The sequence below is a fragment of the Lemur catta genome, chromosome 11 (genome assembly GCF_020740605.2).
Source record: "Lemur catta isolate mLemCat1 chromosome 11, mLemCat1.pri, whole genome shotgun sequence".
NCBI classification, from domain to species: domain Eukaryota; kingdom Metazoa; phylum Chordata; class Mammalia; order Primates; family Lemuridae; genus Lemur; species Lemur catta.
The window spans coordinates 81,114,943-81,128,096 of NC_059138.1; the positions used below are offsets into that span (position 1 = coordinate 81,114,943).

Consider the following 13,154-nt stretch of genomic DNA (forward strand, 5'->3'; position numbering starts at 1 on the left):
TCCCCTCACCCTGAGGGATGGCCTTTACCTCTTTACCCTGCTCGGTGGCTCCAGTCTCTTCAACCTGAAGGGAGGTGGCTCCTCGTTTCTGACCACGAGTAACACACCTGCACCCTCCCCCCCACCTTCCAGCCTGGATTGCTGTGCTGTCCGGAGGGGTTGGGATACTGGGGGCCTGACAGCTGGCTGCTCCTCAGAGTGAGGCCATCTCAGCCTTTGTCCATCCTGCCGTACTCCCTCTTCTGCTGTCCTCCTGTGAGGGCCAGCACACCTCAGAAGGAGACCGTGAGACGCATTCTCCTTCCAGACCCTCTCCGATCCCTTCCCCTGTTCCCCCCGTCTCTCTGCCATTCTGACACTGGCTGCAGTTGGGCCCATTGGTAAAGGGAAAATCCTCAGTGTGAGGCGCTCGGTCTGCTGAGCAGGATGAGGGCAAATTAGGTGTAGTTAGATGGTAACTGCAACAGGTGTAAGGAGGTGGTCTCCCTTCTCTGGTATTTCTGCCTGCTAGAGGGAGGGAGACTGTGCTCATAGGCAAGATGGTTAGGAGCGCCTGTGATGGGCTTAAAGAAAGGGAAGTGGGAAAGTGGTTCTTATGCTTTCTCCCCTCATTGGCACTATCAGTTGATCACTCACTCTTTCTTTTTTAGGCATTACCTATTATCCCTTATTGTTTTGACATAATTTTTGCACATTGAGGAGCCCTGGCATAAAGATTGATCTCACCTGTATGGGGTACACGCAAAGAAGTGTGTCTGAGACTACCTGGTCAGAAAGTCAATCTGGTTAAGAAAGCTGATCAAGAATGCCCAGGGGCAGGTCAGGAGGACTGTCCCATAGTGGCCAGGAATTGGCAAGGGCTGAGGAGCAATCTCTGTGTGTGTGTCTGTTGTGTGCATGCACATGTGTGTATGTGTGTGTGCAGGCACATGTGTGCACACGTGTGTGTGTGTGTGTGTGGCTGGGGGCCAGTGGGCTGACCCAGTGGATGCCATGAGCTCTCTCTGCAGATTAAAGCTCATACTCTTCCCCACCTGGCTGGAGTGGCAGTTTGTGTCTCAGTAATCTGTCAGTTCTTTAGCGCAGGGTCTTTGGTATTTATTCAATGCTGGGAACACAATTGAAATCTTAGGTACCATGAAAGCTTAGTTAGTACCAACAAAAACCAGTCACGCCTTCATGAAATACCACCTGAATGCATTAAAACCACACTAATTCAGATGGGGAGAAAGCCAGTAATAAAATATAAACTACAAGGTATTTTAAAAAGACATTTGGTTTCAAGTTTAAGAGTAATTGGGGCAAAAGTAAGTTTCTGCTGCTGCTATTGTTGTTGCTGTTGTTTTGCGGCAGGGGTCCTTCAAGGAGGGCCGACTTGCAGACTCATTTGTAGTCAGCAATCTCTGACTCCCTAACCACAGTCTACCCTTTGGACAGCTCCCAGAATGCCTATGGCTTGAGTCATCATCGTTGCCACTTGTCAGGCTCTGTGTGCTATTTTCTTCTGTGGAGTTGTCTTTGTCTCTTTCCTGTGAGGACAGGGACTCCCTCTTATATCATCTTTACCCACAAGCAGAGAACAGGCATTTCACACATACTCCTGGAATGACTGCCTTCCTCACAGACTACGGCTGAGAGGACTCATGACTAGCTGAGCTTGACTTTTCTCTAAAGATCTACGTAAGTAGAATCCTAATGCGTGAGGCTTGCTCTCTGGTAATTCCTCACAAAGACAATAAACTCTCCCCAGGAATTTTAGTGACTAGTAGAGATTGTGGGGTGTCCCAGCCCTTGGCAGCCAGTCAGTGACTGGGTAGTGACTCACTAACACAGCTGAAGAGCAGAGATGCTGGGGTGGGGTGGGGTTCATCACTCCCCCCTCCCTGGCAGGCATGAGATGGGCACAGGCTCATCCTGGGCCTCCATTACCTGCTGGTTTCACACTGTGGCATTGAGCCTTTGCTTTGCTGAATGGTCAGGCTGACTTCCTGCCTGTCCTGCCGAGGGGCAAGGGAGGCAGCAGAGAATGTATCACTGACCAGGAGCTTCCCCCCAACCCCTCCTGCTCCCGGAACTCTTTCCTAGTCCTTAAGAGGTGGCTGCAGTGTAGAGATTACCATCATCATGCGTCTAGGCTCAAATACAGAAATAAAGGGAACTCCCTCCACTCCCCAGCTGTTTTCTTTGCTTGCAAAACCCTCAGCCCAGAGCCCTGGGAATCAGACTCGAGTGTTTGGCTGTTGACTAAGGTACGATCTACTCTAACCTAGAGCAACCGAACCCTGGAGGCTGGTCCAGCATTGACCTTGCTTGCCTGCTGGTTCACGTCTGCTGGCAATGAAGGTGCAAGGATGGGGTCTGGAGTGGGAGCAGTAGAAGAGAGACGGCGCGAGGCGGCGGCCCTCTCTGCGGGTCTCTCCTCCTGGGTGAGCTGTGAGCCCTGCAACGGAGGAATTGGGGATGCTGGAAAAATCCCTCCTACTTCCCCAGTCTTTCTAGGAAGGACCCTGATGCTTTGTCAAGAAATTCATAATTTATTTCCCATGGCAACCAGGCAGCAGGGATAATTTGGGATGTGAATAATTACTTTAAAAACATTAAATGAATTTTTAGATGGTTTCAACTTTCTCCCTGATTGGAATTTTTTCAAAACTAGGGTTGTTTATAAAGAACAAACAAACTTGTTTCACCCTTGCCTTCTTCCTCTTTTGTACTGTGAAATGCTAGCATGTGATTTGTGGCCAGGGAGTGGCCACTTGGGGAGGACAAGGCAAAGCCCAGAGCAGAGTTTCTCCATCTCGGCACTACTGGCATTCTTGGTTGTGGGGCTGTCCTGCGTACTGTAGAATGTTTAGCGACATCTCTGGCCTCTACCCACTAGGTGCTAGTTGCACCATCCCCCATCCCCAGGTGTGATAACAGGGCATAGGGGTGTGGGTTGCCCTCAACTGAGAACCACTGACCTATAGAATCCAGAAAAGTAGATGATGAGTCCCCAAAACACCTTCTTTCTTTCCCTCAGTCCTTTCCAAATTGCATGGAATCATTATTATATACCATGGTCAAATCAAGTGAATTGCATGGCATCCCGGAAAGAATTTATGGAGGCTGTCTAACCAGAGTTCATGAAAAGAGAATGGGATTTGAAATCAGAAAACTCAAAGTCAAGTCCCTGTTGGTGTGATGAAGTAAATTGGGAGCACACGGCCCCTGCCCCCAAATTCCCCCAAGCATTTCTTAGCATGGGAGAAATTTAGCAATCTGGAAGAATCTGTTGGGACAGATGTATCCAAGGGCTCAAAGAGACATTCTTAGCCCAAGTTGTCTTTTATACTTGCAAGGCAGCTCAGAATGGAGCGGAGTTCTCTTGTGTGTGATTATATCATGAACATTGTTTCTCAGGGGCACAGTCAAAGCTGCATGAACAGGAAGAATACGCTTTCCTCAGGCGAGGCTGGACAGTGTTTTGCTTGGATAATAATATTTCTAATACACTTTAGTAACTCAAGGGGAAAATGACTTCAGCCTCATTGATGAGAAGCCTGGAACCCGAGCATCTATCATCACCCCCGCCCTCTGCCACCCAGTGAAGAGATCAGAGCCCCCTGAGAGCTGGTTGAAGGGCCCCTACTCTTTTCTCATGTGGGAAGGGGTGGATTTTCTGAGGGAGAAGCCAGGGGGTTGGCTTACTCAGGGACTGTAGTCAAGGGAAATTTGAAAAGATACTCACCAGGTTTTTTATGCAAGGGAAAGCTCTTGATGGCATTGAGTGTGCCATCTAGCTCTCTGCTTGCACCTTCAAAGGGCACTAAGGAATGAGTTTCAGATCTTCCCCTTTGAATTGCTCACCTGACTCCTAAGAAGGTGCTTGGACCCCAAGGCACATTTTAGCTTGGGTTGGTCTCAGGAGGTGGTAGGGTAATTCCAGGGACAGGGCAGCCCCTTCTTCATGACTGACTGGTACAGGTGACGGTCAATATGGGGCTGAGGGAAGGGTACCCAGGCCTCTCCTGGTAGAGGCTCATCAGCGAGGCCTGAGGCTGGCACTCCCTGTTCTTCTTTTCTGCCTAATTCTCCTCCTGTTACACTTATCACCCTCTGACATACTTTTGAGACTCCCACTGGAATATAAACATTATGTGGGCAGGAATTTAGGATTACTGTGTTCACTGCTGGTTTCCTGTGCCTACAACAGTGCCTGGCACATAGTAGGTGCTTAATAAATATAGTCTCTTTTGAAATACAGGAAGCAGAGCCCTGCTACCCCAAGCTTGAATATATAATGAGTGATGCAACATTTGGCAAGCTACTTAACCTCTCTGAGCCTTAGCTTTTTCATCTATGAGATGGAATTACCATAGTTAATGAAACCGTCTATCTCACAGGGCAGTTTTAAGGATCAGCGCGCAGTTCTTCCTAAGGTGAATTACTGCCACTTTGACATTGTTTGCACAGTATCTGGAATGTTAGAGCTTCCGTTAGAAGTTTCTGGGGACCTTTAAAGCCTTTTCGAGCAAGCTACCCCAAGACTAGTGTAGAAGCAGAAAATGAGCAGGCTGGAGGACTGTGTTCTAGAGAATTCTCACTGGCTAACAGGAGGCTACTCACCACTGAGGTTGGGAGAAACCCCTCCCTTTGACTCTCCCTGTTTCCTGTTTGGGCTTCCTTCACACATTGTGCAATTCACCTTCTGCTAAAGGAGTTTCCTGACTTAAACTCTTATCTTTCAATTTTCCCTAATTCTTAATTAAATACTTCTGCCCTTTTTGGCTTTGGATCTGATTCTGTCATCCTCTGAATAATGACCTTCAGGTACTACACCTGACACTTCCTTTCACCAGCTCCGACCCATGTTCGGTGATAGCATTTTAGGCATCTTTCTACTTGGTTTGAACTATGAATATATTGAACTATATACACATTGACATTGTTAAAGAATAAAATATCTTCAAACTGATACCGAGAGGATGATATCTGTTGTGCAAATTATCCCAGAGAAAGGTTCCATCAGGCAAGCCATAAAAGACAACATGGCTGCCATTGGGCAGGTGGGCGTTGAGGTATTTCAGAGTCTCCATGACATTGGAGTACAATTTCTCAGGAGTGGTCATGGCCGGAACTGGATCAGCCTTCCTGTTGGGAGAAAAAAAGAAAATATCTTAGTTGATTGTAAAGACAGATGCATGCAGCTGCATGCAAATATAAGATACACCTCTACTCCCTGCACACATACACAGACAGTGTGGTAGTTACTGGTGCTATCTGCAAAATAGTCCTGGCTTTCTACCTTTCTGGCACATGGTCAAACTGTACTTCCTGACTCCTTTGCTGCTGGACGGACCATGTGACTGGTTCTGGCAAATGAACTGTGAGCAGAAGTGACATGCATCATGTTTGGTGGTGACAGGCTTTAGAATGTTCTTTTTCTTTGCCATGAGTACAGGCAATGTTCTATATAGCTGCTTCACCAATCTGAGTCCGGGAACAGAGTCCTCTTCTGATCCTTGATGGACAAATAGTGTGAGCTAGAAGTAAACATCTGTTGCTTTTTAGTGCTAAGATTTTAGAGGCTGTTTGTTCCTGTAGCATAACCTTCCTATCCTGACTTACACACAGTTAATGAAAACAAAGGGATTCAGTATTGCTTACAGTTATTTGACACTTTAAGATCTGTAACTTGGTCTTTATAGCTTTTCCCACATATTACAGTTTGGGAAACAGAATCTCACTGAGAAATAAAGTTGTATTATGTGTCCACACTATATCTTGTTTTTTATCCTTCAGTTTCTACTCTAAATTTGGACTTTCATGCATTTCCTGATAGACCCAGGCTACACCCCGCGACAGCATTTGCCAACAAACAATTCCATTTGGCATCACTGTCTTTATGAAGTAGCACTTGTGCTCTACAGAGGATATTCAGATTTTTAAGTTATAGTTTCTCTTATTTCATAAAAGTCAATAGAACAGGAAAAGAAAGTGCTGAAAGTAATTATAAGAAGGACAGGCCTAAAATCAAAGCATTTTAAGACAAAAGTGGAAATGATAAGTGAACTGAAAGTAGCAAACCTTTAGCCACCATCAGACATTCATTTAATTTAAGCTGATTGACTTCTTTTCATTTGGTTTGGAAAAGAACAGAAGTAAGAAATGTGCAAAATACTAGGAATACATTATTTGATGTTATGTTAAAAATGTATTTTATTTATTTAAAGTTATATTTAAAAGGCAAGGTGTAAACAGGGATGCTAGAATATTTTTTGGTGTTAATATATGTCTATTATTGTTCATTTTTTGTGCAACAGACTTTTGTACATGCTTTCAGGATCATACCAAATTTGAATGAGGATACTAACCTGCATTAACCTGGGGGTAGAATATCGAATTCTCTAAGGTTTCCATCTACTCTGTAGGCTCTAAACTGCCTGCTGTCAACCTCAACAGAATAATGCTACAGAGCTGTTTTCTACTTTGTGTACTTAAAATTACAAATTTACCTAATGATCATATAGCAGGTTGAATAGTGTCCCTCAGAATGTGACATTATTTGAAAATAGGGTCTTTGCTGATGTAATTAGTTAAGATAAGGTCATAATGGATTAGGGGGAGCCTTAAATTCAATGACTAGTGTCCTTATAAGAAGGAGAGGTGACACACAGACACTCGAGGAAGATGGTCATGCACAGATGGAGGCAGAGATCAGATCATGCTGCCATAAGCTAGGAATGCTGAAGATGGCCCCGAGCTACCAGAAGCTGAAAGAGAAAAGGGAGGATTTTCTCCTGGAGCTCAGAGGCAGTAGGGCCCTGCTGACACCTTGATTTTAGACTCCTAGACTCCACAACTGTGAGAGAATAAATTTCTGTGTTTCAAGCCCCCCAGTTTGTGGAACTTGGTTATATAAGCCCTAGGGAACTGAATATAGATTACAAACCAGGAACAGTAAGTCCATTATCCAGAGGCTGGACCCAGGGCGTAAGTGATATGGGAAGAGGGGACAGAAAGAGGCTCCTGGGGATATACACTATTCTCCCTTTTAAGAGAGCTCCTAAATGGACATTAGCACTGTCTTTTTGGAAGGCAATTTTTCAAAATCTATCAAAATTTCAAGTTGGCTTAACTTTTGACCTTGAAATTTCACTTTCAGGAAGTTATCCTATAGTAACATTTCCACAAATCTCCAAAAATGTAAATGCAAGTATTGTGATATTGCTTGGAATAGTGTGAAACTGGAAAAAGCTAAAAAGCCTAGATACATTATTATGTACATCCATGCAACAGAACTCTATACAGCCATTAAAAAGGATGAAATAACTAAATATAGTTGGTGGTTGCACATTGTACTAAATGCCACTGAATTGTTCATTTTAGAATGATTAATTTTACATTATGTGAATTTCACTTCAATAAAATAAAAAAGAACAAAATAATTTGTATGTGTTCACATGGGAAGATGGCTAAGAAGTATTGTTGACTTCAGAGAACAAACTGTAGAGCAGTATGCGTAATCTTATTTCATTTCAATGACTATTAAAATCTTTAAGTTAGAATTTACCTATAAAAATCAGTATGTAAATACATCAAACTGTCATGATTGGAGTGGGATGGTGGCGGGTGGGGATGGTAGGAGTGATTATGGGGATGCTTTCCCTCCCTAAGTCCTGTATTATTTGAACTTTTCACAATAAACGTTATTTTGTAACCAGAGACACAGATTCCCATATCATTTTTATTCTTCTTTCTAAAGTGAGGGGAAAAAGCTGGACTCCAGTTAAGCAGACAACACTAATTTTATGTCATTTCTCCTCCACCTATTTGATGTAGTCAAATAAAATCATCTCCCAAATTGGCCACTATCCAGAAGGTGGTGAGGCTGAACATGGGCATGAGGGTCTCATGGGCCAATCTGTGGCCAGCAACATGTACCCACACAGAGGAAGAGGCAGCACAAGCCTGGTGTTTTGGGGGTGACCAGTAGGATGTTAGCTGTGTGGTGTACATGCTTCTACACTGTGTAATGGGTTGCTTGGACTTTCCTAAGGGCATTAATAGACATTAATAGATGTCTGATTTTACAAAACCTTAGCATATAAAATGGCATGCTAAATTCATGTTTTTTGTTGTCATGAACAAAAATGATACTACTTTTTGAATAAAAATCTCCCTAACTGGCATAAAAAGCACCCACAGGGATTTGAGACTATGTTGCCCACATACTGGGGGCAGGGGTGGGGTAGGGGCTCCGGTATGATCTGTATATGCACAGAAGCAGTGCTTCCTAGAAAGATTCCAGTTTGTAAAGGGAATTTAGGCTGCCTTGTGGGTTTATGCCGATCAAGAGAACACACCCAGAGTAACCAGGTTTTATATTCACCGTGTGTTTGGAGTGTGACAGCAAGGGCGAAGTGAAAGGCAAGTTGGGAGTCTATATCCCATCTTTTGTCATTGGCAAAGTTCACACACACTGCCTATTAACTTTTGCCTTGCCACATTCTTCTTTTTTTTTTTTTTTTTCTGCTGATCCAACAGCACTCTGGCACAAAGCAATTATGCTGAGCTAATACTCTCCAACCACATAAAGGCAAGATGGAGCAAAGTTTCCCAAACTCCCCATTGAATGATTATTTTTTTGGTTAGAAACACAATCCTGAAGATAAAGAATCTAAGCTAATTTGTACTTATGAAAGGACACCCACCAATTAAGCAAGCATAATCAAATTGGCTAATTGCTTGGTGAAATCCAAATGGAAGCCTTGGTGTTGCTACTGGAACATTCTCGAGTCGTCTTTGTTCCATCTTGCTTGGCTACATCATTTGCACATGTGCATTGTCAGTTAAATCCTTCAATGTGCATAGCAAACTCAACCAATTCTTAAATCAGGCAAAGGCCAAAGGATCTATGTGACAGGTTGTGGGTCACCCTTTCCAGATGCCATGGAAGGTGCCTTCTAACTTCTGTCCCTGAAAAATTCTCAATGCCATTTTGATCTGTGTACTCTTTCTCCTCTGTTGAGTTTTGGGAGGACTTAGTGTTAATATTTTGGGGACCAAAGAACCCTAGTCATTTGGGAACTATCTCCTAGGTCTCTCTAGTGTCTTCCAAAGGTGGAATGGCTGAGATGAAGGCACTTTACCTTTTCAACTCAGGTGTTTGGGCCACCTGCCTCCCTGGGTTTGCCTGCCTGCCCCGGGGCCCTGGTTCCCCTCCTCACACACTGGCAAGCTCACCCCAGACACCCAGATAGGTGGGTGAGGGGTTGGTGGGTGAGTGCCTAGCTGACAGAGAAGAAATGTGAAAACCATCCCTAGTCACTGGTCACACCAGGGAAAGTAATGAGAGAGAAGTCGGAGCCCACTGACATGCTCTTGCACATTTCAGGAACACATGGCTGGGCTCGGAGCAGATGAAGAGCCTCGTGCCTGAGGGTGGCTCCAAAGCCTGTCCCGTCCTAATGAATTGTGTCTGATCATGCAAAATAAGCTCTTTACTTGGGTGCAGGGCTGGCTGGGATCATTTCATTACCCTGGCAGGTAGGCCAGCCAGATTTTACCTGGCTGATGCCAGAGAGAGGCGCCCCCTCTCATGGAAGAAGGGGAACAGCCTCTGCAGGAAAATCAGCTTCCCAGAACCAGAGCTAAAGCCCAGAGACCTGCTGTGATTGAGCGCTCAGACCTCAGTCACAGCCAGCTTTCATGTTTTTGAAACATCCAGGTAAGAGGGTTAAAGCCCTTCTCTTTATGTCATTTAGTTGTGATCACATCACTGGGCTCTCAAAGATCCTCTCAAAGAGACATCTTGACCCAGACTGGGAATGGGGTGGGGACTCCCATATTAGTCCATGCATAGAGATACATTAAAAGTCCCTTAGAAGTGGGTGTGTCCGGGGACGTGCTGGCTGGTTGGAAATTCCTCAGCATTCCCTTTGCCACCCGTGCCTCTGACTGAGGGGGCTGGGAGAGAAGATTCCTCTGGGCAGCAGGAGTTCCGTCCATTCCCTCCCTTGCTGGCTTTTCTGCCACCTGAATGGGTAGCACGGATTGTTTCCCACTGGTCCAGGCTCCTTGGGGGCTGTGACCCGTCAGCACCATGGCTGGCTTCCTCTTAATGCCGTGCTGGTCGGCTGCTTTGGTGTAACCTGAAGCATCAGCATTGCAGGACAAGAAGGGCTGGGGACAGGGAGGCGGCCACAGACAACATGTATGGGTGGTCCCGGCTCTCTCCACTAGATGAAAAACATTCAGTTTATAATTTCTATATCTATTGTAAAAAATGGAACCATGTCAATTAATGTGGCTAGTGTTAGATGCTTGTATAATTTGATCACATTTCCAGCAATTACAATTCTCTTTTCAAGGATACCATGGTAGGATTTGGGGAAGGGTTGTCATTGGCCTTTATGATTTGACGTCCTGAGGCCATTCCCAGTTCCCACTGTTGTCCCTGATACCTAAAGGTTCTGCTGCCGCCACTCACCTACATCTGCTGTTTCCAGGAATTTTTCTCCTTCTATGTTACTCACATTATATAGCTTTTGAGGGCATCATGATAGGAAAAGCCCGAGGAAGCTGAGTTAGCTTAAATAACATCGAGTAGGTTACAATGAGACAGTTAGGTTCTCTGTATGACCTTTCTTCTTGAATTCCTCATGCTAAAAGCTATCTTCTGACTGTGACCTTCATTCATGTAACAAGTATTTATTGAGTAACTACTTGAGTTTAGAGATGTTAGAAGGAAGCACATCAATGCATTATTTCAGTAAGAGCTAGCATCATCACAACAAAAAGGAAAGAAAAAAGTCAAGCAGATATCCTAAAACTTCTTCTAGGACATACTTATGTAACTCCTTGCTGGCTTGAGCTTTTTATAAAATCTCTTTGCTCATTTTGGGATTTCTACTCCACCTTGACATTCTGGCAGATGGGGAGGTAGAGTGGCCATCTGTCTTTATTTTTTTAACCCCTCCACAGGACATCGCAAAGTGGGCACCACAGGGACATCCCACGCAGCCAGCTCTGTTCTTTCACCCAAATGCTTGCTGCTTCTCTGCCCAGTTCCCTGGCGGGGAGAGGCTGGCACGGGTCTCTGGCTGACGTGTGCCTGCCCTTTGGCTCTTTGGAAAAGGAAAAGTAGGACAGGGCTGGAGGGCCTCTGGGTAAGTAGGTTGTGCTGGAAAAAGACAGTTTCAGGGATTTTGGCTTTTGGAGTTACAGCCTCTTTCTGTACATGTTCTTTACTCCGTCTAACCAGTTTGCTATCTGTCCCCCTCTGGAAGGCTGTGACCCGGCGGCTGGAGGAGCACTGGCTGGCCTCATCACAGGTTTGCTCTGCTTTATGGGGGAGAGGGGCACAGTCTGGGGGCTTCGGGGCTGAAGCATGATTCATCTCCTTCCATAGGCTCCTTGAGGTCAGGGACTGTGGCCTCTTTGCCATTGTATCCCAGAGCCTGGCATGTGCTTGGCATACCATGGGTGCTCAATACATATTTTTAAAAAAGTGAATAAGTAAAAGAAAGCAAATAAGGCATGTAGCCTTGTCTGACGTGGGGTTCTGGGCACAGCAGTAAAGCAGCCTGAGGATGGCAAGGCAGTGCCCGGTGCATCGGTATCTCTGGATCACAGCGTGGCATCTCTTTCCCTGAACTCACTCCACTGATTATGTCTACATCCCCTGCACCTCAGAGTCCTGTCGGCAAGGGGAGACACACTTTGATACACTGAACTGTTTTCAGAACAGACATGGAAAGCTTAGGGAGTGAAGCACAGGAAAGCAAAGGCTGGGCGGTGAGCAGGATGCTCACTTCCAGCACCACTTGGGTTGTGTCCAGCCCTGCCACCAATCAGTCCTGGTGCCTGGGGCAAGTCACGGAATCTCTCTTGGCTGACTTTCCTGCTTCCTAAAATAGTGGGTGGGTTGCTCCTGGGGAGTTGCTCTAGATCCTGTCTCGACTTTTTTTTTTGTTTTGCCACAATGACAGGACAGATGGCATCCATATATGCGTTATATTCTTAGGGATACACACAGATTTTGAGACACCTCCCCAAATGTTGTAGAGGAACTAAGGCATTCAGCATTTTGAAATCACTACTGATATTACCAGTTCAACAAAACTACTCTCTTGCTATGGGCCATGGGCATAAATAGGATTGGATGTGAATTATGTGAAGTTTCTTTGCAAATACTGCAAGCCTATGCTTCTATGCTGTCTCTTCCACACAAGGAAATAGAGTAGATCAGAATATGAGTGAGATAAGTGCCCTTATGGGGTAACTGTGCTTCTGTCTTATTTTATTTAAGAAGTCATGATTCACAATCTTTGATTCTTGGTTGGTAGTAGCATATTCCCTGTGATACAATTCATAACTGTGATATAACTCATGACACACCTATTTGTTGGGACCTTGGAATTGAGAATTGATGGATCAGATATTTTCAAAAGGGGATTTCAGCTTCACAGTTTGGTTCTGTGGATTTCACATGTGTCCAGGACTTGCTTCCAAGATAGAGATATCCAATTCAACAGCAGGCTACTATTATGGGGTGGGGTTGGTGTGAAGTAGGGAAGGTGGAGAAGAGTAGGGAAGCCACAGCCAAAGAATTTTGAAAATCTTCTTTCTCAATAACTCACCCATTGCAGACATCGTTTCCAATCATGGCGTATATCACGATGGCTGGATGGTCCAACAGTTGGTTCCTAGACAAGCTGAGAAGCCACAGACAGAATCCGAATGTCAGACACTTGGAAATCGAGCTTTGTGACCAGTGACACAGGCTAGGCCTGTGAAGATAATCTCTGTACAACCACCCCCTTGGTAACTTTTTGCTATTTTTCTTTTATTCAAGTATAGCCAATTACCATTCTCATTTCCCCTATTCTTTTCTACAATCATTATCTTACTTCTCTATCAGGGAAAGGCCACATAAATGCACAGAACTGAAAAGAGTATATAGAAGTCCCAGGTAAAGAGACACACTACCATCTTGGCCTCTTTCACAGCATTTGTCATCAATAAACACAAGTGGGGTAATGGGTGACTTATGTGCTCATTGGTAGGATGTCCTGACAGCTGTGGACCTGCAGTAAACTTTGAAAAGGCAAGGGCTTGTTTAGGCTTCCATTCAAGGCACTCATAGCCTTGATTCTGAATTTTCAGCC

The 13,154-nt window shown here is 44.9% G+C and overlaps 1 protein-coding gene across 1 annotated transcript in view; it reads right to left on the minus strand.

The window, feature by feature from the left end:
- The window catches only part of AOAH (acyloxyacyl hydrolase), a 201,322-nt gene that overhangs the window by 18,211 nt on the left and 169,957 nt on the right, over nucleotides 1–13,154 (minus strand). The window contains exons 15-16 of the mRNA XM_045564068.1: nucleotides 12,627–12,701; nucleotides 4,961–5,133 (exon numbers count right to left, since the gene is read on the minus strand). Of these exons, the coding sequence (XP_045420024.1) occupies nucleotides 4,961–5,133; nucleotides 12,627–12,701 (248 nt within the window). The remainder of the gene's footprint in view (nucleotides 1–4,960; nucleotides 5,134–12,626; nucleotides 12,702–13,154) is intronic.